The sequence below is a fragment of the Gigantopelta aegis genome, chromosome 8, assembly GCF_016097555.1.
Source record: "Gigantopelta aegis isolate Gae_Host chromosome 8, Gae_host_genome, whole genome shotgun sequence".
NCBI lineage: Eukaryota > Metazoa > Mollusca > Gastropoda > Neomphalida > Peltospiridae > Gigantopelta > Gigantopelta aegis.
In genome coordinates, this window is record NC_054706.1 from 64,141,975 (window position 1) to 64,164,093 (window position 22,119).

At 34.3% G+C, this 22,119-nt stretch overlaps 1 protein-coding gene across 2 annotated transcripts in view; it reads right to left on the reverse strand.

The window, feature by feature from the left end:
* Positions 1-14,533: 14,533 nt before the first annotated feature.
* The window catches only part of LOC121380144 (TBC1 domain family member 16-like), a 54,687-nt gene continuing 47,101 nt past the window's right edge, over positions 14,534-22,119 (reverse strand). For both annotated transcript variants that reach the window (XM_041508930.1, XM_041508931.1), the window contains exons 9-11: positions 21,413-21,510; positions 20,097-20,325; positions 14,534-19,279 (exon numbers count right to left, since the gene is read on the reverse strand). In XM_041508930.1, coding sequence (XP_041364864.1) covers positions 19,094-19,279; positions 20,097-20,325; positions 21,413-21,510 — 513 coding nt within the window. In that variant the 3' untranslated portion in view covers positions 14,534-19,093. The remainder of the gene's footprint in view (positions 19,280-20,096; positions 20,326-21,412; positions 21,511-22,119) is intronic.

Below are 22,119 nucleotides of genomic sequence, written 5' to 3' on the forward strand. Positions count from 1 at the left end.
TCAGAATGACCATATGTTTGACGTCCAATAGCTGATGATAAGATAAAAAATCAGTGTGCTCTAATGGCGTCGTTAAATAAACCAAACTACTTTTTTTTTTTTAATTTGGCCCGTAATGTTTGTTAGTATTTAGAGTAGAATTGAATAAATTAATTAAACATTTCTCAGTCTCCTCTACATTATGTTGCAAAACAAACCAAAACTACCTGGAGGAAACATTAAAAATTAATTTTGTGAACAAGAATAAAAATGTTTGTTAACATTCAAGAAGTGTAATTAGGTTGTTTTGTTAGTTATCTATATAGTTATATATTACCACCCAATAGCCGATGTGTACATATATGCTAAGATGTTATAAATTTAATTTTTTTAATTTACAATTCATAATTTGTTTAGCTGCATGTTTATCCAGTTTTTATATGTAAATGACTGGACTTCGTGGATAATTTTGCAAATAGCATAGTGTCCAGTTCTGCATTTTGAAACTTTTTAAAATCATGTTCGTTAAAATCAAATTTAGATGTGCATAAAAATGTAATGTCTTGTTAGATTTTTTGCTTGCCTTTTACAATATATAATTTTATGTTTTGTGATATCATATACCTTTTTTATAATTCCAAGGCTCTAACTTAAGAATAGGTTTTCCACAGCAATTTAAAAAAGAATTGCCATGGGTGAAACTGCCCACCAACAGTAATTTTGAGCCTGCCTATGGCAGTTTTTTAAAAAGTGACATTTGCAGCAAATAAAAATGACTGAAAGGTTATTTTGTTATATGTAGACATTTTTAATTGTACAAATGTTAAATATTGGCAGATAATGTACACCAGGTGTAGACATTTTGCCATTGTTGAGGAGCTTTATCGACGGCACAAAAATGCCATCAGTGATGCTATCTATCTACAGCAATTTATATCTCAACAACGGCAATTGCCGCCAGTGCCATTGTTAAATTCAAGCCCTGAATTTAATAGTTTTGTTTAAATATTGAGCCCATTTGTTCTGCTTTTAACATTCCATGTTTGATTAAAATTTCTGTGTGTGTGAGAGAGAGAGAGAGAGAGAGAGAGAGAGAGAGAGAGAGAGAGAGAGAGAGAGAGAGAGAGAGAGAGAGAGAGAGAGAGAGTGAGTGAGTGAGTGAGTGAGTGAGTGAGTGAGTGAGTGAGTGAGTGAGTGAGTGAGTGTGTGAGTGTGTGAGTGAGTGAGTGAGTGAATATGTGTGTGAGTGTGTGTGTGTGAGTATTTTGCTCAGTTTAAAATGTGAATCAGGGTATCAGTCTTTCATCCCATGTACATAAGAACTAGAATCTGTGAAAAACCTGGGAGTGTTCTTTTTATACTATCATCTATGATGGGTTGTATTATGGTATGGCATTGTACATCCGTCTGTTCACTTTTTCTTGACCATATCTTGCTTACAGATGCATACAGGACCATCAAACCTCAAATGTAGTCAAAGGATATATACATGTATAAGAAATAGAACTTTCGAAACAATTTATAAGGTACATGATATGGCCACTCATGTAGTATTCTTTTCTCCACTGTATTCGATAAGATTGTTGTAATTAATGTGAATTGGCATATTTTTCACCACCATAAGAGATTTTTTTCTTCTTCATATATTGTTTACTTTTTAGACATACACATATGCGTACCCGAGCTACGGTCCCTATAGAACTGTTAGATGCTACCTTGCAGTTTTATATATATTTATTACCCCAGCGGAATACAAATATTAATTTCACACTTCATGCATGGCTGTAACATACAGTACTATTGGACGATTTGATGCTTACAAACCAATGACTTTGTCACTACTGAATATGACATTTTCACAATTTGGTGCCCATACAAGTGATGTCAGGTAGTTTGCATTTATGCCTCTGTTTTCATTGTTCGATTTTCTAATAAGATGTTAAATATAATGCATCACAAGGGACATTTTGTTTAGTATTGCATCGTGATTTGCTACGCTAGTTTCAGAAATAGCTACACAAATTTCAAACATTAAACAGTAGTTGCTAATTGATTTTCAATTGACTAGAAATATTTCTACTCGATATTTTAAAAGCAAAATGTTCCCTGCATTATAGATTTCTTGGATAAAATAAATAGAACTTTGGATTTTAGAAATTATCTGTGGATCTAATTTAAATGCAAAGTTACATGTATAGCATATATTACATATGCATGTTACATATGCAGAACAGTGTAACATCATTTCTGTATGCATGTATGTGTATGGCAGTGTTCGAGATTAACGGTATCCCGATATCCTACGGATACCAGAATTTAATTTGGGATACCAGACTTCAAGAACCCAGTATCCCACCGGGATGCCATATAATACTAAATTCTGAGGTGGGATACCAGATTTTGAAATGTTAGTATCCAAATGGGATACTGGCCAAAATATTTAATCTCGAACACTGTATGGATCTTGAAAATAAAAGACCTTTACCCCCCAAAAAAACATAGCTGAGGTAATAAATAGAATAACAAAATGGGTACCAGTGACAGATATATTATGTCTCTCATAAAATCATTTCACTCAGGACACACATAATAAATTTATGGTGACACGTATATTCTGCTGGGTTATTTGGTAATGCTAAGCTTTTCTTATTTTGCTTGGTTTATAGATTTTACACCATTGCCTAAATAAATAAGTAGTATTGTGTTCTCCACTGTATTCGATATGATTGTTGTAATGTGAATTGGCATATTTTTCACCACCATAAGAGATTCTCCTTCTTTTTTTTTCATATATTGTTTACTTTTTAAATATACAGATATGCTACAGGGTTACTATAGAATTGTTAGATGCTACCTTGCAGAGGGCACTTATAACCAGCAGAATAAAAATATTAATTTCACGCTTCATGCATGGGCCGTATATATATTCTGCTGGATTATCTGGTAATGCTAAGCCTTTCTTATTTTACCAGAATGTTACATATTGCTTGGTTTATAGATTTTACACCATTGCCTAAATAAATAATTTCTTACATCTTTTGAGTTTTTATTTGTTACACAAGATAGCCTTGAAACTTGAAATTATTGACGTATGCATTTTACCAGCTGACAGGGGGTGCCCCAGTAGTAAAGCACGGTTGGTTTAGAATCGATTGCCGTCGGTGGGCCCACTGGGCTATTTCTCGTTCCATCCAGTGCACTATGACTGGTGTATCAAAGGTCATGGTATGTGCTATTCTGTGAGAAGGTGCATATAAAAGATCCCTTGCTACTAATGGAAAAATGTAGCAGGTTTTCTCTCTAAAGACTCCTCATTACCAAATGTTTGACATCCAATAGCCAATGATTATCATATCAATGTACTCTAGTGGCATCGTTAAACAAAACCAACAAACTTTACTAGGTGACATTTAAAAAATGTTTTACTCAAAATCTTGTAAATGTAATGCAAGCAAAATATTGTTTATGGCAATTTCTTGTTGATGATCCAAATTTTAATCCATATCTGTGAAGATGTTTTTGTTTAATGACACCACTAGAGCACATTAATTAATCATTGACTATTGGATGTTAAACATTTGGTAATTCATTAAGTCATCAGAAGAAACCCACTACATTTTTCCTAATGCAGCAAAGGATCTTTTATATGCATATTCCTACACACAGGAAAGCATGTACCAGTTGTGGTGAACCGGTTTGGAACGAGAAAACCCCCCAAGGTGGTTTGATCCTGCAGTACAAGCACCTGAAGCTAGTACTCTACCGAATGAGCTAAATCCTGCCCCCATACCTGTGATGTCACACTATTGTTCTAAATCCTGCCCCCATACCTGTGATGTCACACTATTGTTTTAAATCCTGCCCCCATACCTGTGATGTCACACTATTGTTCTAAATCCTGCCCCCCATACCTGTGATGTCACACTATTGTTCTAATTGCAGATTATTTTTGAAGAATCTACAACTGTAAAACAATGCAGTTTGAATGTTTTGTGCATTCGAGTCAGAGATTCGAACCCACATTCATGAAAAGTAGGGCTCATTCATTATTTTTCATGCATCTACATCACCTCATACATTCTCCACTACATACAAAATTGATTACAATAGGTGATCTCTTGCATGGCTAGTTAAGAAATATACAGAACTTCACATATGTTGTTTTTGCTTCCTATAAATTTGTGCAAGTATGTTCTTGCGCAAAATAAATGATTATGAGTGTAATAAATAGGAAGCGAAAACAAAGTTTGTGAAGTTCTGTATTTATTACATACCCTCTTTTATGTAAAACAGATTTTAATTTAACATCATAACTACACTTTCTCAAATCTATTAATCAATCCTCCTTTCACGTTGAGAATCGTACTTGTGTAACGTTTGAGATACAATGTGATATAATTTGTAAATCTGACATGACATCAGAAATAAAAAGGTGCTAACTCAAAATAAAAAGGGAATTCCCCATTTACAGGTTCCGGTCCAGATCACACATATGTGTGATACAAAATAAATTTATCACACATATTGAACATTTCTATCACTATAGTAAGATTGAATAGGTATGTAATAAAATATTTTATAGCACTGGTTTAACACAATAAGGAAAAAAGGAAATGTTTTATTTATCGACACACTCAATACATTAACACAATAAGTGCAATGTCTTCCCAAAGAGACGCGTCCCATACCACAGAAAGAAAGCTATGTTTTATTTAACGATGCGCTCAACACAACTTATTTACAGTTATATGGCATCACACATGGTTAAAGACCACACATATACTCTGTCAAAAAAGAAACGCATACATGTAGGTGATGTGGAAAGAAGAAAAGTGTTTGAGATATTGGGGTAGTGATGGGTATTTAAAGCTGCAATGCTCGCAATGATGCCTCATTTCCATTTCGACGTAGACAAGTTTCAAGATGCCAAGACTAAGCCTGCCAACTCTAAACATTGCGATAGGCCGGCTCTAGTTAGGTGAATCGCAGTCAGCAGTCGCACACCACATGAACATCCATCAGAGCACCAGTTCATGTCTCTATTACAGGTACCAGCAGTTTCAATCAGCTGAAGACCGGCCCAGAAGTGGAAGACCTCACATAACAGCTGCAGCACAAGATCGCTACATCAGGGTTCTGCACTTGCACCACCGAACTGCCACAGCAACGAACACTGCTGGACGCATACCTGGTTTGAGAAGGGTGTCTGCACAAACCATTGGGAACTGACTTTGAGAAGCTGGTTTACGGGCTAGGAGACCATATGTTGGCCCCGTCCTGCGACGTCAACATCAACATTTACATGTTCGCTGGTGCATGAATGTACAGTGGTCGAACTTGGGGAAACTGGTGGCGACTATGGTTTAGCGACGAGTCATGTTTCCTTCTACAGCGACGTGATGGACAACATGTTTACAGACGCCGCAATGAACATTTTGCCAGCTACTGCGTCGTCCAAATTGACAGATTCGGTGAAGGGAGTGTCATGATGTGGGGAGCCATCTCATACACCGGCAGGAGTTAACTTGTATTTCTACAAGGCAACCTGATAGCTGTACGCTACCTGGATGAAAGTTTTCGCCGTCACATGCTTCCCATTTTGGATCGACAGAGAACTCTTTCAGCAGGACAATGCCAGGCCGCATATGGCACGTGTAACAATGGATTTCCTACAGAATGAGAACATTAATGTGCTTCCATGGCCAACAAGGTCGCCAGATCTCAACCCCATTGAACATCTATGGGACGAACTGGACAGACGTGTACGCCAGCGAGACCCGGAGCCTCAAACACTTCCGCAACTGTCACATGCACTGCAGGAAGAATGGGCTAGGATTCCACGTGCCCGGATTCAGAGACTCATTCAGTCTATGCCAAGGAGATGTCGCCCAGTGATTGCTGCTGCTGGTGGCCATATAAGGCCCTCGTGCGACGCTGTTTGGTGACGAAAACTCATGTCAAATGTGACTGTGATACGTTAATAAATAACGAAATTATGCCACTTTGTATTAAAGAGATAATTCCATGAATATTTTGCATATGCATTTCTTTTTTGACAGAGTATATATTGAGAGGAAACCCACTGTCGCCACTTCATGGGCTAGTCTTTTCGATTAGCAGCAAGGGATCTTTTATATGCATCATCCCACAGACAGGGTATTACATTCCATGGCATTTGATATACCAGTTGTGGTGCACTGGTTGGAATGAGAAATAACCCATTGGGCCCACCGATGGGGATCGATCCCACACTTGACTGCGCATCAAGCAAGTGCCTATACAACAGATGCCTCAACATAAGACATTCTTGAGCATATTTCTAATCACCTGCCTTCACCTTTAATAATACATGTAGAAATTAATGAAATGATTTAATATGACGAATCACAGAATTCAGAATATAGCAGCTACCTGTATTAAGTAGCTACCTGTGTCAAGAGGACACATTTTTATTCTTCCAAGTCATTTAATATAGTATAAACCGACATATTATACAGCCACCCGTCTTAAATGTCCACTTTTTGATACTTCCTTTGGTGGCTGCTTAACAGTTTTGACTGTACATGTTTTATTTCAACTGACGAGTCAGTGTCTATATTAATTCCCCATCAAAGACTACTTAAACAGGACAGCGTCGGCACTGCTTTGGATTGGGAAACATCCTCAGACAATCACACCTCATGTGAGACGGTTTCCACAGAGTTGCCTCCCTTCCCCACAAAATGACAAAACCATTAAGTTTGCCTTGTTTAACACATTGATTTATTAATAATCAGCCATTGGATGTGACAGTGTGCTCTAGTGGTTTCAAACAAAACAAACTTTTAACTATTGGACATGAAATATTTGGTAACTTTGACAGTCTTAGACACACTATTTTTTCATTTTATTTGCACCATCTCACAGACATGATAGCACATACCACAGCCTTTGACATACCAGTCATCATGTACTGGCTGGAACTAGAAATAGCCCAGTGGGTCCACCGACGGGGATTAATCCCCGGCCGAATGTGCATCAGGCGAGTGCTTTACCACTGGGCTACATCCAGCCCCCTGGATAGTACATACCAGTCTTTTTAACGCCAGCTGTGGCTGGAACAAACAAAATAGCCAAAAATAACAGAAAAGGAGATGCACTCATCACATTTTATTTATGGATATATGGCATCAGACATATGGTTAAGGACCACACAGATATTGAGAGAGGAAACCCGCTGTCGCCACTTCATGGACTATTCTTTTTCGATTAGCAGCAAGGGATCTTTTATATATACACCATCCCACAGATAGGATAGCACATACCATGGCCTTTGTTACACAAGTTGTGGAGCACTGGCTGGAATGAGAAATAGCCCAATAGGTCCACCGACGGGGATCGATCCTATACCGATCGCAGTATCAGGTGAGTGCTTTACCACGGGGCCACTTCTAGCCCCCTGGACAGTACACACCATGACCTTTATAACACCAGTTATTGCTGGAACGAGAAATAGCCAAAAATAACACAAAGACATTGGATGAAATGAACATGTATTTTATTACATGAACGAATACATGTATTAACTACATAGTGTTCATGACAGTGCTATTGTCAATGCTTCATGTTGTTTTTACAGTGTAGTAGTATATATATTGCACATAAGACTTCTGGAATGAAAACACTAGGAAAGAGAAGGGTAAGAATATGCCAAATAAAAGCCTGGCAAAAAAACAAAAAAACAATGGCAAAACTGCACCTAAAATATCATAATGGAATCAAGGGGGGGGAAAAGATGAGCATTTGAGAAATGGTGCCGACAAGCAAACTAAAGTAGAAGTGAAGAGTGTTTTATAAAATTCATCAAGTCCATAAGATGTTAGTTTAAGTTTTAAAACAATTTAGTGAATTCAATAAGCTTTTGTTCAACTCCACATTTTAATGGGGGTTTTTTAACACACTTTCTGAATGTGTGTAACAACAAACCAGCTACACTTTGTGCAGGTAAAGGTGTTGTCATAATATACAGATTACGGTTACACTTCTTTTTTTTAAAGGTGAGTTTTTTCTGTAAAAGTTGGTACTGTAGAGTTAGGCCTTATTATATACTGAATTCACGGACTGAATTATAACTTCTTGTGTATAAACTTTATTTTGTTTAACATCACCACTAGAGCACATTCATTTATTAATCATCGGCTATTGGATGTCAAACATTTGGTAATTTCGACATTTAGTCTTAGAGAGGAAACCTGCTATATTTTTCCATTAGCAGCAAGGGATCTTTTACATGAAAAAGCCCAATGGCCCACTGATGGGGATCGATCCCAATCTGACCACACATCAAGTGAGCACTTTACCACTGGGCTACATCCCGCCCCTCTTATGTATATCACCAGTAACCAAACAAATTTAACATTTAAATATCATTTTGGAATAACTGTGTATCAAAAAAACTATTTATCTGGTTATCTCCATTCCTTAATTTTGGACTTAACAAGTTTATGTTAAAACACACTTAACTAGTTTCAGAGCTTTCAACACCAACCTATAATATGAAGCATGAACGACATTCAAATAATCTGGTATATTATTACACATTAAAAAACACAAAATAACAATACTGATAAAATACATATATACCCCTCACCAAAAATGACATACAGACTGAAAATTGATCTGTTATCCCAATATTAAAAATGAATCCCATTTCATTAGTATCATATTATCGTTGTATATCCATTTCATAAATGCTAGTTACAACTTCCATAACAAACAGTCATATAGCAAGGAAATTTGTTTTTGTTCTTCTTAATTAAAATGACAAAAAAAAACAAAAAAACCCAATCTTATGCAGTAGAAATGCATGAAATACACAAATGATTTTTTAATGTAAGAGTTGCATTATGAGTATTTTGGTTTACTATGATCATATTTAATATGTTCTGTTTTTACCAGTAATAATTAAAGTTGGCTTGAATTTTTTTTTTTTAAACCTAATTTTGTATACATGTAGTGTCAAGTTTAACATTGGAAATTGATATTTTTTTCGGCTTACCCAATTTTCAGATATGGAGTATTTCCTTAAAACTATATAAAAAAAAGTTCTTAATGAATATTTCATTAGCCAAACGCTAAATGTTTTAGCCAATATGTAAAAAAAATGAGCAACTGGCCGATTTGACATGGACAGGTTGAGCCCTTCGTTCTACCACAGATCTGCCACTATATAGTCCGTCCCATCATTCTATAAAAACTTTTTTGTAAATAATTTCAGTTTGGTTTAACATAAGAAGAAAAGTAAAAGTGTTTGGGAAATAACAAAAAAATACTATTTTAAAATACCATTTACAAATCAATCGCCTCAGAAATAAATTTCATAATATGAAAAAAGGGAATTCCCTGTGGGACGGACTACAGGTTGAAATATTAAAATCTGCAATAAGCAATGAAACGGAGAAGTCAGCAACTCCATGTATACAAAACTACTCTAACCAACATTGTTTTAGAGGCCTTTAACATATACAATTAATGAAACCTAATGCATGAACATGGGTAAATCATACTAACATGCTTTTAAAGAAATTGAAACACAAACCATAAATAAACATAAATATGAAAAATGACAACATATTATACACAGAAGAAGCCATGTTCCATGTAAGTGACAAATGGCCATTTTTGTTGTGTTTCTTCTTGTACACTCATACGTAGTATTCTTTAACTTAGACATTTTTATATTCTTGGTCACAAAATGTAATTACAATAGTGATATATATAACAACAATAACTACGGAATACTGTAAAACTAAAGAATGTTTAGAAAATATTTTCTCCATCATAATGAATTATAAATATTTGTTTTCTTTTGAGATATTTTATTGATAAAAAAAACAGTCAAAAGGACTGCACAACAGGCAGAGCCTACATGTATGTAAGTGCTCTCCTAATTACATATATAAATATGAATATAAATCTAGATGAATTTTAATTAAAGATCAGTTTCATTCTGTATAGTTTTTCTATATATTTTTATATCACTACAAAAGTACTCATTTTGAAACGTATTCTAATTATTTACATTCAATCGAGGTTTAAGCACGCTGTCCTGGGCACATGTCTCAGTTATCTATTATATCTGTCTGTGACACGGGTGAATGTTTAGTTGGTGGTGGTCAGTGAGAGGGCTATTAAAACTCACTATGGGTGGAACCCCTGTCAAATTATCAAACTGCAAATTTTAAAAATAATTTGGATATTTTATTTTAATCTGGCAAAATAATTTAATGTAATAATTGATATTTTGTTGCAAAATATCTGTCGATTTCTGTCATTTTTGAAGTATAATAGAAAATTTGTAGAAATAGTTTGCTTACCATGAACCTCCAGTATCGGGATGTGAACCCACCACCTAACAGTCTTCAGGCCAATAGCTTAACCACTGCGTCACCAAGGCCAGTATTGAAAACTATATTGCCATAATGGTCCATGTAAAAGAGCTGTTTCTAGCCCATAAACCATTTTAGCAAGGAAAATCTGATTTCATAAATTATTTTCGTAATTTAAATTAAAAAATCTTAATTATTTTTGTTTAGCATCTTTATAAATATTATTTCTATAATTAACCATAACTTTCTTGTCAGTGTTTAAGAAAACTGATTGCATGAACTCAAAATGTTTTAAAGTTACAATCTGAAAGAAGAACAACAGTGACCATTTCATTTAAATAATAAGCATCTTGAAAAGTATCACTTATTGAAGGCACGTTTTAGTAATCTACAAAGGATATACAAAGCACTGAATTTTGTATAAGTCATTCTAAAATATTTCACACAAAACGTATTTAAAGACAAATATTACTGGTTAACTTATGACCAGTAATGTTTTAAAACTTTATTTTAAACAAATGCCTCATATAATACATGGAGCCCCCTCTTTTCGCAAAGAAACTGACAAAACCCAAGGAAATTAATTTCTTAAAATAATATCTAGCCTTTTAAACAACATTTCAAGCAGTTTTCATTGCTTAACAAATGAGAACTTAAATGATTTTAAAATATGAAAATGTTTTTAACAAGCATTAAAAAATATTAAGGATCATTTATAATTTTTTAGCCACTACAATTATATTGATTGTAACTTTGGTTTCAGCAGATCCATCTGTAGAACAGACTAAAATCTGAAATACATTCTTAAAACGATTCTTAACCACAGACTAATTTTATCTGTACAAGAGAGGAAAATCTAAAAGACATTCTTATAAACATTTTAAACCACAGACGAATTACCTTTCACAATGAATTGTTATGGAATGTGCAAGCATACAAAAGTACTTTTACCATCTTGATCCACATGACATGGACAAAAATTGCAATTTACACAAATCTGAATAATATATATTTTTGTATTATGAACCCATCTAAAACCAATTTATATAAATATCTGGATTAGTCATGTACTAATTTACACAATAAAAGTTAACAGTATGACAAAAATAAACTTCTGGAAAGTCAGAAACCCCAAACATGTATTTCGTTCTTGAAAACAGAATGTTCTGAATGTAAATAAGCCAAAAGTATATAATATCAAATGTACAGTTTGTTCTTAGAAGCTGTAAAGCAGAACATATAACTAACATAGCACATTGTAAAATCAAAGTTAAATTATATTAAAACAAAACAAACAAAAGCATCATAGTGCATGCTATCTCATGGAAAAAATGGTAAAGCCAAGACATTGTCTTTTTAAAAACAAAATGTCTGACTGTTAACAGTGTTCGAGACTGAAAATGTTTGAGCAGTATCCCAGTTGGATACTAACATTTCAAAATCTGGTCTCCCACCTGAGAATTTAGTATCCCACTTTTGGATACGTTTACCTAACATTCAAATATTAAGCAATCCAATTTTAATTTTAATAAATAAAAAAGGCTGTATTGGTTGAAAATATTTTATAATGGCTCCTTTTTTTTTTCCAGTGTTTTTATCGTCTTTGGAATTACTAGGCCTAATTAAGGACTGGAAGGAAACATCCTAAAAAAACAATAGCGACTTAGCATTTCCCAGTATTTTTATTACGCCACTATTGCTCCAGTGTAGCATTAGACTGCGTATGAGTTGAGTGAAATATTATTATGACGAGCTCAAAAATACTGTTACTTAACTTCATCCGTAAATGATGACTTTCATTATTTCAACGAAAAATAAAAACTCAGGATTGAAAAAACAAACAAACAACATTATATGGTATCCCAGTGGGATACTGGGTTCTTGAAGGCAGGTATCCAAAATTAAAATATGATATCCCCGGGATATTGGGATACTGTTAATCTCGAACACTGGTTAACCAAAACAGAAAATGATAACCAACATAATAAAAATAAAATAATGAAAAATGCAAGAAGTATAATGGCAAGTAAGCAAAAAAAACAACAACAAAAATTAAAAAAAAATATATATATAATTATTACTTTATTTGGTTATGTACAGCTAATTTATATTAAACTATACAGTAGTTGAACATGAGTAAAGTTTAGTTAATTTCATCCTGCAATCACTATACATACTGGCAAGACATAATGACTAGAAAAATGTCTATGTTTTGTAGTCACTGATCAAAAGAACAGATGGTCTCATAACGCAAGTCTGATTCAACTTGTTTAATACAAACTAGATTTTCAGTTAAAAAAAATTCATTGTTTAAATAAAGCATTTAAAAATAAGGTGTTGTGTTATGCAAAAAAAATAAAAAATAAATCAAAAGACATACATGTACATGTATATTAATAAGTGAATTAGAAATAGTTTTTGTGCTGTGCGACTAAATGTCGAATTTTATGTTATACTGCATAAATATTTGCTTGCTTACTTTCAGGGCAAAATATGTGCTTGCCACATTACATCTATATGATGTGGCATACTAAAATAAGTGAGAGAAAGATATTTATACTTGTTAAAAAAAACCACAATTGCTGTGACAAAATTCACCTTACAAAGTACGACATCAAACTGCAGAATATTTCCTTTCTTACTTTCAGTGCAAAATGTCTGCGTGCTTAGATACAGAAAAATGTCTGCTTTTTTGGTTTGATCACACATAATTCGCTCAGCAAAACTTAGGAAGATATATGATTTTTTTTAATTTACTCTTCTTTTTTTTTCTTGCAGGATAAATTCAACAAATTATTTCTGTTTCGGGTTGAATGGCAAAGCCTTGCAGAATTCACCATTTTAACCTCTTCACAGGATAAAGATGATATTCTTTCTTTTACAACAGAGGGTTGTCTGTCTAGAACAGTGAGTTAATAGTTAGGTGTTAGTGAGAGAGAAGTCGGAGTAGTGACCTTACATCTCACCAGTGAGCAGTCAGAACAATATTCTCAGCATGAGCCAGTACAGGGATATGAACCCAGCACCTAACAATCTTAGGTCCGATGGCTTAGCCAGTATGCCAGCTAGGCTGGTAGACTTAACAAGTCTGATTGATGATGTGTATGGGTTTCATGTGATCAGATGACGGAGACAATAAATGTCTTAATGAGACCTAAACAGTCCAGTTATGTGAAATATCATGCTGTAAATAACAAAACAGACCTATGTCATGTTATACAGAAAATCACAAAACAGACCCACGTCATGTTATGTAGTTAATCACAAAACAGATCCACGTCATGTTATGTAGTTAATCACAAAACAGACCCACGTCATGTTATGTAGTTAATCACAAAACAGACCCATGTCATGTTATGTAGTTAATCACAAAACAGACCCACATCATGTTATGTAGTTAATCACAAAACAGACCCACATCATGTTATGTAGTTAATCACAAAACAGACCAACATCATGTTATAGAATTACCATAAATGATGACAATGACTAATAACTGTTTGACTTGTATGATATCCAATGGAAGTTAACAAACACTGTCAAGAGCATACAACTTTGTTGCCTGCCAAGGACAGATGTTAGCTTAATGTGAGGGGAAACTAGCTTCCACAGCAAAACTACTCTTGTTATCGGTTACAAACAATATGTATGCATTTTGCAGCACATACCATGACTAATGATATACATATACCAGTCATGGACCTAAATATACAGCAAATTTGAGTGATAATATTTCAAACTGTAGATGGTAATATTTATGGAGTAAATAACTAAACACTGTCATTCTATTTTAATTAACATTTGGATGCTTGGCTATGTAATATCAAATAAATAATGGTGAATAAATTAATGTTTAACGACACCCCAGCAAACAAATACATACATTGGCTGTTGGGTGTCAAACAAAGGTTAATGGAGATGGAACACCGTAAAGGCGAAGACCCTAGTTTTAACCTGTAAAATATGGACACTAAGTTTAATTAATTTACAAACCTGTAACTCACTTAGATAAAGTTACAATAAAGTGAAAGAAGAGTCTGTGGCGTTAAAACAGGAAATATCCTTAAAAATAGACTACAACTCGAATCAATAAACCGCTATTTTACAGACACACATGCGTTTATAAAATATGAAAAATGACATTTTTGTTATTAAAAACACCAGTATGACCAGAAACACTTCGGTTCTACGGAAATGGATAATATAAACAATAAAATAAAAGTAATGTTTGATTTCAGTGATCATAAATGGCTCTAATAGCGAAAAATATGCCGTAGTGTTTAAAACCTAGGGTCTGTTCCTTTAAGACTTCAATACTTAATGTAACAGATACTTTGAGACTTCATGCAACAGTTAAAAACAATCTTGTCATGCTTGTTAAAATTTATCATGTTCATAGACTTCATAAAGTTCCTCACCCAGCCATCGTTATTCAACCAAGACTTACGAAAATGAAATTACTTTCACGAATAATCCAGGATCATAATTGACAGGCAATAAATGCCACTTAAAATGCACAATACACTTTTTGATAATCAGTTTTTAGAAGCAGATTTTTCTTTCCTTTTTATTGTTGACAGAATTCCAGATATATTGAGAATTTTTTATTTGCTGGAGTGGTAATATAAATCTTGTGATTTTATCGACGTTTGTCTCAAGTCTGTCTCATTGCTGTTAAAAAAGTTACATTACAAGTCTAATTTACAAGTTTAATTTACAAGTGTAATTTACAAGTTTAATTTTGAGACTAATTTCTAGACCTACTTTCACTTTCTAGCATTTGCTTCTCTTGAAATTTGAGAAGCAAAAATTATTTCCCATTTAACAAAATCAATTTCGAGCTTTGAATAATTATAAAAACAAAACTAGAAATGTTTCATATTAGCATTATAGTGTAAATCCAATACAAAACGCAAAATGAATATTTACAGAGAATATCAATTGAATGGTGACTTTCTCTGTTTTAAGAAGTGTTACATCTACATTACACGTACTAGGTTTGTGTGGTTCTTATGTAAATTATTGTCATGGCATGAATTTAAAAAAACTACAAATTAATTGTCTCAAATATATGGCATTCTCTGTAGAAACAAATTATAAAAAACTGAAGGAAAAAAGTATATCAATGTTACCCGCACTTAAATTGGGCAATTGGCAACTTTAACTAATAGTAAAACACCGATGAAAAAACAGACTTCTTAAACAGTTGTAGAAACACTGATGCAAGGGTAAAATGTCTATCAGAATTATGAACACTGAGGTAGGCATAACAAATTACGGTTTTAGAAATTTAAAGCCATGGGAGTTGACTTGCTCAAGGTATACATGCATATATGCATTTCCCAGACAGGACAGCACATACTATGGCCTTTGAAAGACCAGTCATCGTGCATTGGTAAGAATGGGAATAAAACCCCAGTCAGACAATGCAACCCCTGCAACTGCCCACAGCAATCGGCAATGCCGTGAAGTTTTTAATACTCCACGACACCTCTTTGCCTTGGACTGTATTCAGAGATTTTTCAATGGCATGTTTTTTTGCCGTTAACATTTTTTTAATTGCAGGGGTTGCAATAGGTCCTCTGGAGGGTTTTGATCCTACAACCAAAGCACTTGATGAACATTCTACTGACTGAGCTAGATCCTGCCCCTGTTGGGACCTTTAGTAGGTCAACCACTGTGCTATACTGCCTGTAACGTGGAAGCTCCTGTTGAAAATACTAACTTAATTTTTTATTTATTTTTAAACTACTTTAACTCAAAATCATCCAAACTTTAAACCTATTTTTAGATAAAAGATCACAAATAGCTGGCCACAAAACTTATTGATTAGAAAGTTAACAATAATTAATACATTATTCAATGAGAAACATTGTAACATGACCAATGCTATTTTGATTCTGATTCACCTGCAAATCCTGTGGACTTTAGTTAACTGTGCCAACACCGCTATCTTTGAAAAAAAAAAAAAAATTGTATTTGCTGAAAGTAACACAGTGCACCCATTTTAGCAGTGGATCAATCAGTCAGTATTTGATTACATACCCATTAAATCTTATTTTATTTTATTACATACCCATTAAATCTTATTTTATTATATATCCATTAAATCCTACTTAATTAATTTTATTACATACCAATTACATTGTACTTATTTTATTACATACCCATGAAATCCTACTTATTTTATTACATACCCATGAAATCCTACTTATTTTGTTGCATACTTATTAAAAATGACTTATTTTATATATTACACACCCATTAAATCTACTTTTATTTATTACAAACCCATTAAACTATATTGAAATTTATAGCTCAACATCACTGGCAATACCCTAAAATATGTGGAAAGGATAAAAAGAAAAAGAAATTACTACTGAAATAAGAAATTTGATGAATTGGTTGGGTTAAAACACAAAGTGTTGTTAATTTTTATTTTGACCTTGATGACATGATTTTCATACTATTACCGGATACCTATATACAAAATGAAATTCTGATAATTTGTAAATATGTACAGATCTACATGTATGTTTTAAATAATTAAAACATTTAATATTACTATTTTTTTTAAGAATAAGATTTTTCATGGGGCCCTGCACCACACAACATCCAGTGTTATTAAATATAACTCTTATCTATTTGTATCTATTAAATTATATATACCAAAACTTTAAAATACATGATTTTAATATTCAATAAATAAACAGTTACTACTAACATAAACAAGGGCCAGATTTTAACAGTAATGTAATACATATATTTTAAACACAACCATATAATACAATACAACAGCAGCTGTGTAATTGTTAATACCTGATTGTAACTTATTTTATCAATATGTAACAAATCTGCTACTAATACATTATTGTAATATACAACAGATCTGTAATGTAATATAACATTCAACAGATCTGTAATGTAATAAAACATTCAATAGATCTGTAATATAATATAACATTCGACAGATCTGTAATGTAATATACAGATCTGTAATGTAATATCAGAACATAAAACAGATCTACAGTATTACTGACATGAACAGACTGTAACTAACAGATACTATGAAATACGTGATTATAACCTACATTCTAATATGTAACAGTCATGTAATACAATGTTAATATGTTCAGATCAGTAATTAGTACCAACATCTAAACCACTACAGCTGCCATTAACCATGACTAGTCATAGAGGTCATTTAATACTAAGGAAGAACAGTTGCAAATTAATTTCTGTCATGTTATGTCTACCATAAACTTTGACGGTTATGTACATTATAAGACATTCAAATACGACATAATCCACCTCCATGACAAACATACATATGTACACTAATGTAACAATGAAAGAGAACATTCAACATACTTGTTCTGTAAATAAAGCTAAAGAGTGTAGATAATGAAGAAGTGTTTCTAATATACAAATGGACATGACGAATGTTTGTAATATACAAACTGAAACACGTACACATGATGAAATAACTGGTATGAAGTGGCAGCTATTCCTAGAAACTTTAAAACACAACCAGAACTTCCATTGCGTCAGCTCAACAAGTAATTGTTCACAGAAACCAATTGCACAGCTAGGAACGGAATATCCATTGACAAACATTTCATTAATGACTAAGGCCCCATTCCATGAAGCGATCTTAGTCCTAAGATCTCCTTAAGTGTATAGCTACCTTATGCACTTAAACTGATCTTAACGCTAAGATCAACTGGTGGAATGGGGCCCAGGGCCCAGATTTTCGAAGCTATCTTAGCACTATGATATCATAAAACTATTGTAGGCAATGGCATGCTTCACAGTGATGTCATAGCTTAAGATAGTTTAATGATGTCGTAGCGTTAAGATACCTTAGAAAATCTGTAGCCTGTCCTCAAATCGTCCTCATATTAAAGTCCAGAGTTGCATCTTGAACTTGGGATGTTACCAACAATGCTTACTGTCATGCGAGTGCACAGAATCCAGCTGAATTTAATTAACCTCGAAACAACAGGTCACCTGCTGTCTGAAATGATTTTACATCCACAAATCTTAGTTATCTTTTTTTCAACACAACTGAAATGAGATTGTAAAGATATCAAAAATTATTAACAATTTTAACAATTTCAAAAATGTTAACAGAGAAAAACTAATAACTCTGAAATTTAGTGCAAAATGGTGTTTCCAATGAGCGAAGTGACGAATATGACCACACAAAAAATATATTAATTTGGTAATCAGCTAGTCTGCAAAAGACAGACATCTCAGCAACCTATGTCAGCCCACACCCTCACTTGTGATTAATTATTCTGGAATGAATACATCCATATGTATATCCAAATCAACAAGTAAATATACATTCGTAACTAAGAGATTTTGGCAACTAGAAAGTGTCTTGTTGAGAAACCCCAAAGTCCCTGCCATGACTTTACTTCTGTTATTACTCAAAGGAGGAAGTAGTTACCATGTCATCGGAACAACAAGCCCTTGGCTCGTTGGAAGATGTTGGCCATTTGTTTGGCTGTTTAGACCAGTCTTTAGGACTCAAGGGGAAATGTCATAGGTCAGATTGTCAAGTTATGTACCAAAATAATGTACACAAGTTCTATATCTCAAAGGTAAAAACAGCACGGGGGGGTGGGGGTGTTTGGAAATCATTAAACTTTGAAGGGTCTTGAAAATATATGGTATTAGAGTTGGCTTTTAATCAAACAGACAAGGACACAATCATCAGAGTTCTCATCTGTGGTATTAGTTTACTGAGCTGCCGGTGAGCTGGGCTGGCTGTTGTGAGGACAGACCTCGTCGTCGCTGTGGCCGACGCAATACACTGTGGGGACGTGGCCGCTGTCCCACATGCCGGAGCCGCAGTGGATGCAGAGGCCACTCAGACTACACGGAATCTTTCTCTTCTTGCGGAACTGGTGCAGCAAACCTCGCGCCTGCAACACAAACACAAAGTAAATGAAAATGAAGTGAAAGGAATGATCTAAAAATCTCTTTGCTTGCTGTTGTTTAGAGAATAAAGGAAGGAAGGAAGGGAGGGAGGGAGGGAGGGAGGAAGGAAGGATGGAAGGAAGGAATGTTTTATTTAATGATGCCATCAGCACAATTTTATTATGCTTATATGCTGTCAGAGAATGAATGAATGAGGAAATGAATGGTTTAATGACAACCCCAGCACTAAAAAACAACATCAGCTATCTAAAGAGAGACAAGAGTTAAGGTTCAAGTTTATTTATTTTTACGACACCACTAGAGTACAAGTATTACATTTTTCCGTTCGCAGCAAGATATTGTATATGCAAATTCCCACAGACAGGACAACACATATCACAGCCTTTGATATACCAGTTGTGGGAGACTGGTTCGGATGGAGAAAACATCCCAGTCAGACTTTCGTATTGCATGAAAGTGTATGTAATAATCTGTATATTTCACCTTTCTGAGTACAATATCACTGTTCACGTGTATGTAATAATCTGTATATCTCACCTTTCTGAGTATGATATCCCCGTTCAGGTGTGTAATAATCTGTATATCTCACCTTTCTGAGTACGATGTCCCCGTTCATGTGTATGTAATAATCTGTACATTTCACCTTTCTGAGTACGATATCCCCGTTCATGTGTCTGTAATAATCTGTGTATCTCACCTTTCTGAGTACGATATCCCCGTTCATGTGTGTGTAACAATCTGTATATTTCACCTGAGTACGATATCCCCGTTCATGTGCATGTAATAATCTCTACATCTCACCTTTCTGAGTACGATATCCCCGTTCATGTGCAGGGCCAGACTGCTGAAGTGTAGCAGCATCTCGTCGGCAGCCAGCCCCTGCTCCACAATGTCCTCGCCGTAAATAGCGACGATGGCGACACAGATGAACAGGTGGAAGTAGTCCGTCTGGTAGTGCGCCCAGCATGTCTCCCAGATACGCAGGGCTGATGCTTCGGGGAACTCACGCTTGAAACACAGCAAGATCCACCTGAAGGATAAACCAAATAAAGAATTTTATCATATAATATCTTACATTTTCAATGCAATCAAAGTATGTGATATTTTTCAGATCAAATACTTTAAGAATTTGATAACTTTGCAAATTATATGTAAATTAGTTGAGGTCTCGGCACTAGGTTTATTGACATTTAAGCAAACGTATCTGGGTGACACTCCATGATTGACATATGCATTCATAGTCATCCAATAAAAACATTTCAATGGCAATTTGACACTGAAAGCTGTCCATCGTTCAGAAAACAAAAAATGTTAGGCAGAACTTTATTTTGATGTAAGGACATCCAAAATGACGTCATTCGAGTTTGACGTCATTTCCATTCAAAAATACATGGCGCCACATATTCTTACGTCATTTGAATATCTAGTAATGGCAGACTGGAATTAAAGTTGCGTGTACAGTTTACAAAAAAATGTTGTATTAAGCTTGAGCTTATATGATAAAGAGATTATTACCCTCGTGTATTTCGGTATCGTCAATATCATATATTAGGAGTAAAAATAATGTATTCCTAATATATGATATTGACGATACCGAAAAACACTCTGGTAATAACCTCTATATCTATGTATTACATGCATGTGAGAATGAAAAATGAAACAAGGATGGGGAGGGGGTGGAGAGAGACGAGTGGTAGACAGACTGAACAGAACAGCAAGACAAAGAAAGACAGGCAGAATGAGTGACATACAGAGGGACGAATAGAGGAAGGATGTGGTCTTATTAGAGTGCGCCTTACGGCCCAATATCTCGTGACTTCAGCACTCGAGGTTCCTGTTAGGAATAAGATAATCCCAGATAAGAGAGAGAAAAAGACAGAAGGAAGAGAAGAAGTTACTGAGAGAGACAGAGAGGAAGGTTGTATGGATTGATGGATGGATGCACTGTTTCTATGCATATATTACTCTTTGATGTTAGTCACAAAGGGTAGCTATGTTGGGGCAGAAAGTTTCATCTCAAGCACTAAGTTAAACCTGTTAACCTCTGTCCTAATCAAACAGCGCAATCATAACTTTGAAAAACAAAATTTATTTATCTATCAATCCATCTTGTTTACCTGTGACAGAACAGCAGCTCCATGGCATCATCAGTCAGCTTCTCGAGGTGTGCGAAGAACTTGGGCTGCATCAGACGAATCAGCTCTCGCAGGTAACTCTAAACAAGAAAACAAATACAAATAATTGAACAGCAAAGGTGCGACCAAGGATTCACCAAATGCAAGTAATTTCAGAAAACTAAACATTAAAGGTAGATACAAATAATTGCCAATATTTGCCATAGAAAAGTTCATCACATTACACAGAACAAAAAAAGATGTAAAAAAGCAACAAAAAACTAAATTGTTTAGAAATTGTGTCATTAAAGTACTAATCAAAATTATACCCAGGTGATTTTCCAGTCTTATATATTAGTTATAAAAATCCGTGGAATAAAAAACATAAAAATGCATCAGTATTATCATGACCTGTTACTGTATTCAAACAACCGATACAAAAAATGACAATAAATGACCTGTTATAGATAGAAATATGAGATGTATTTACAATTTTACTGCTAAACATATGTAATTTGAAACAGACTATAACATCCAGGTTGATATTGATTATACCTGACAGGTGAAATCACAAGTACTAAGTTTAGCAGAGGGGTGGTATCAGGTGTAGTCAATATCTACTTGGGTGTTATAGTCTGTTTCAAATTACATATGTTTAGCAGTAAAATTGTAAATACATCTCATATTTCTATCTATAACAGGTCATTTAT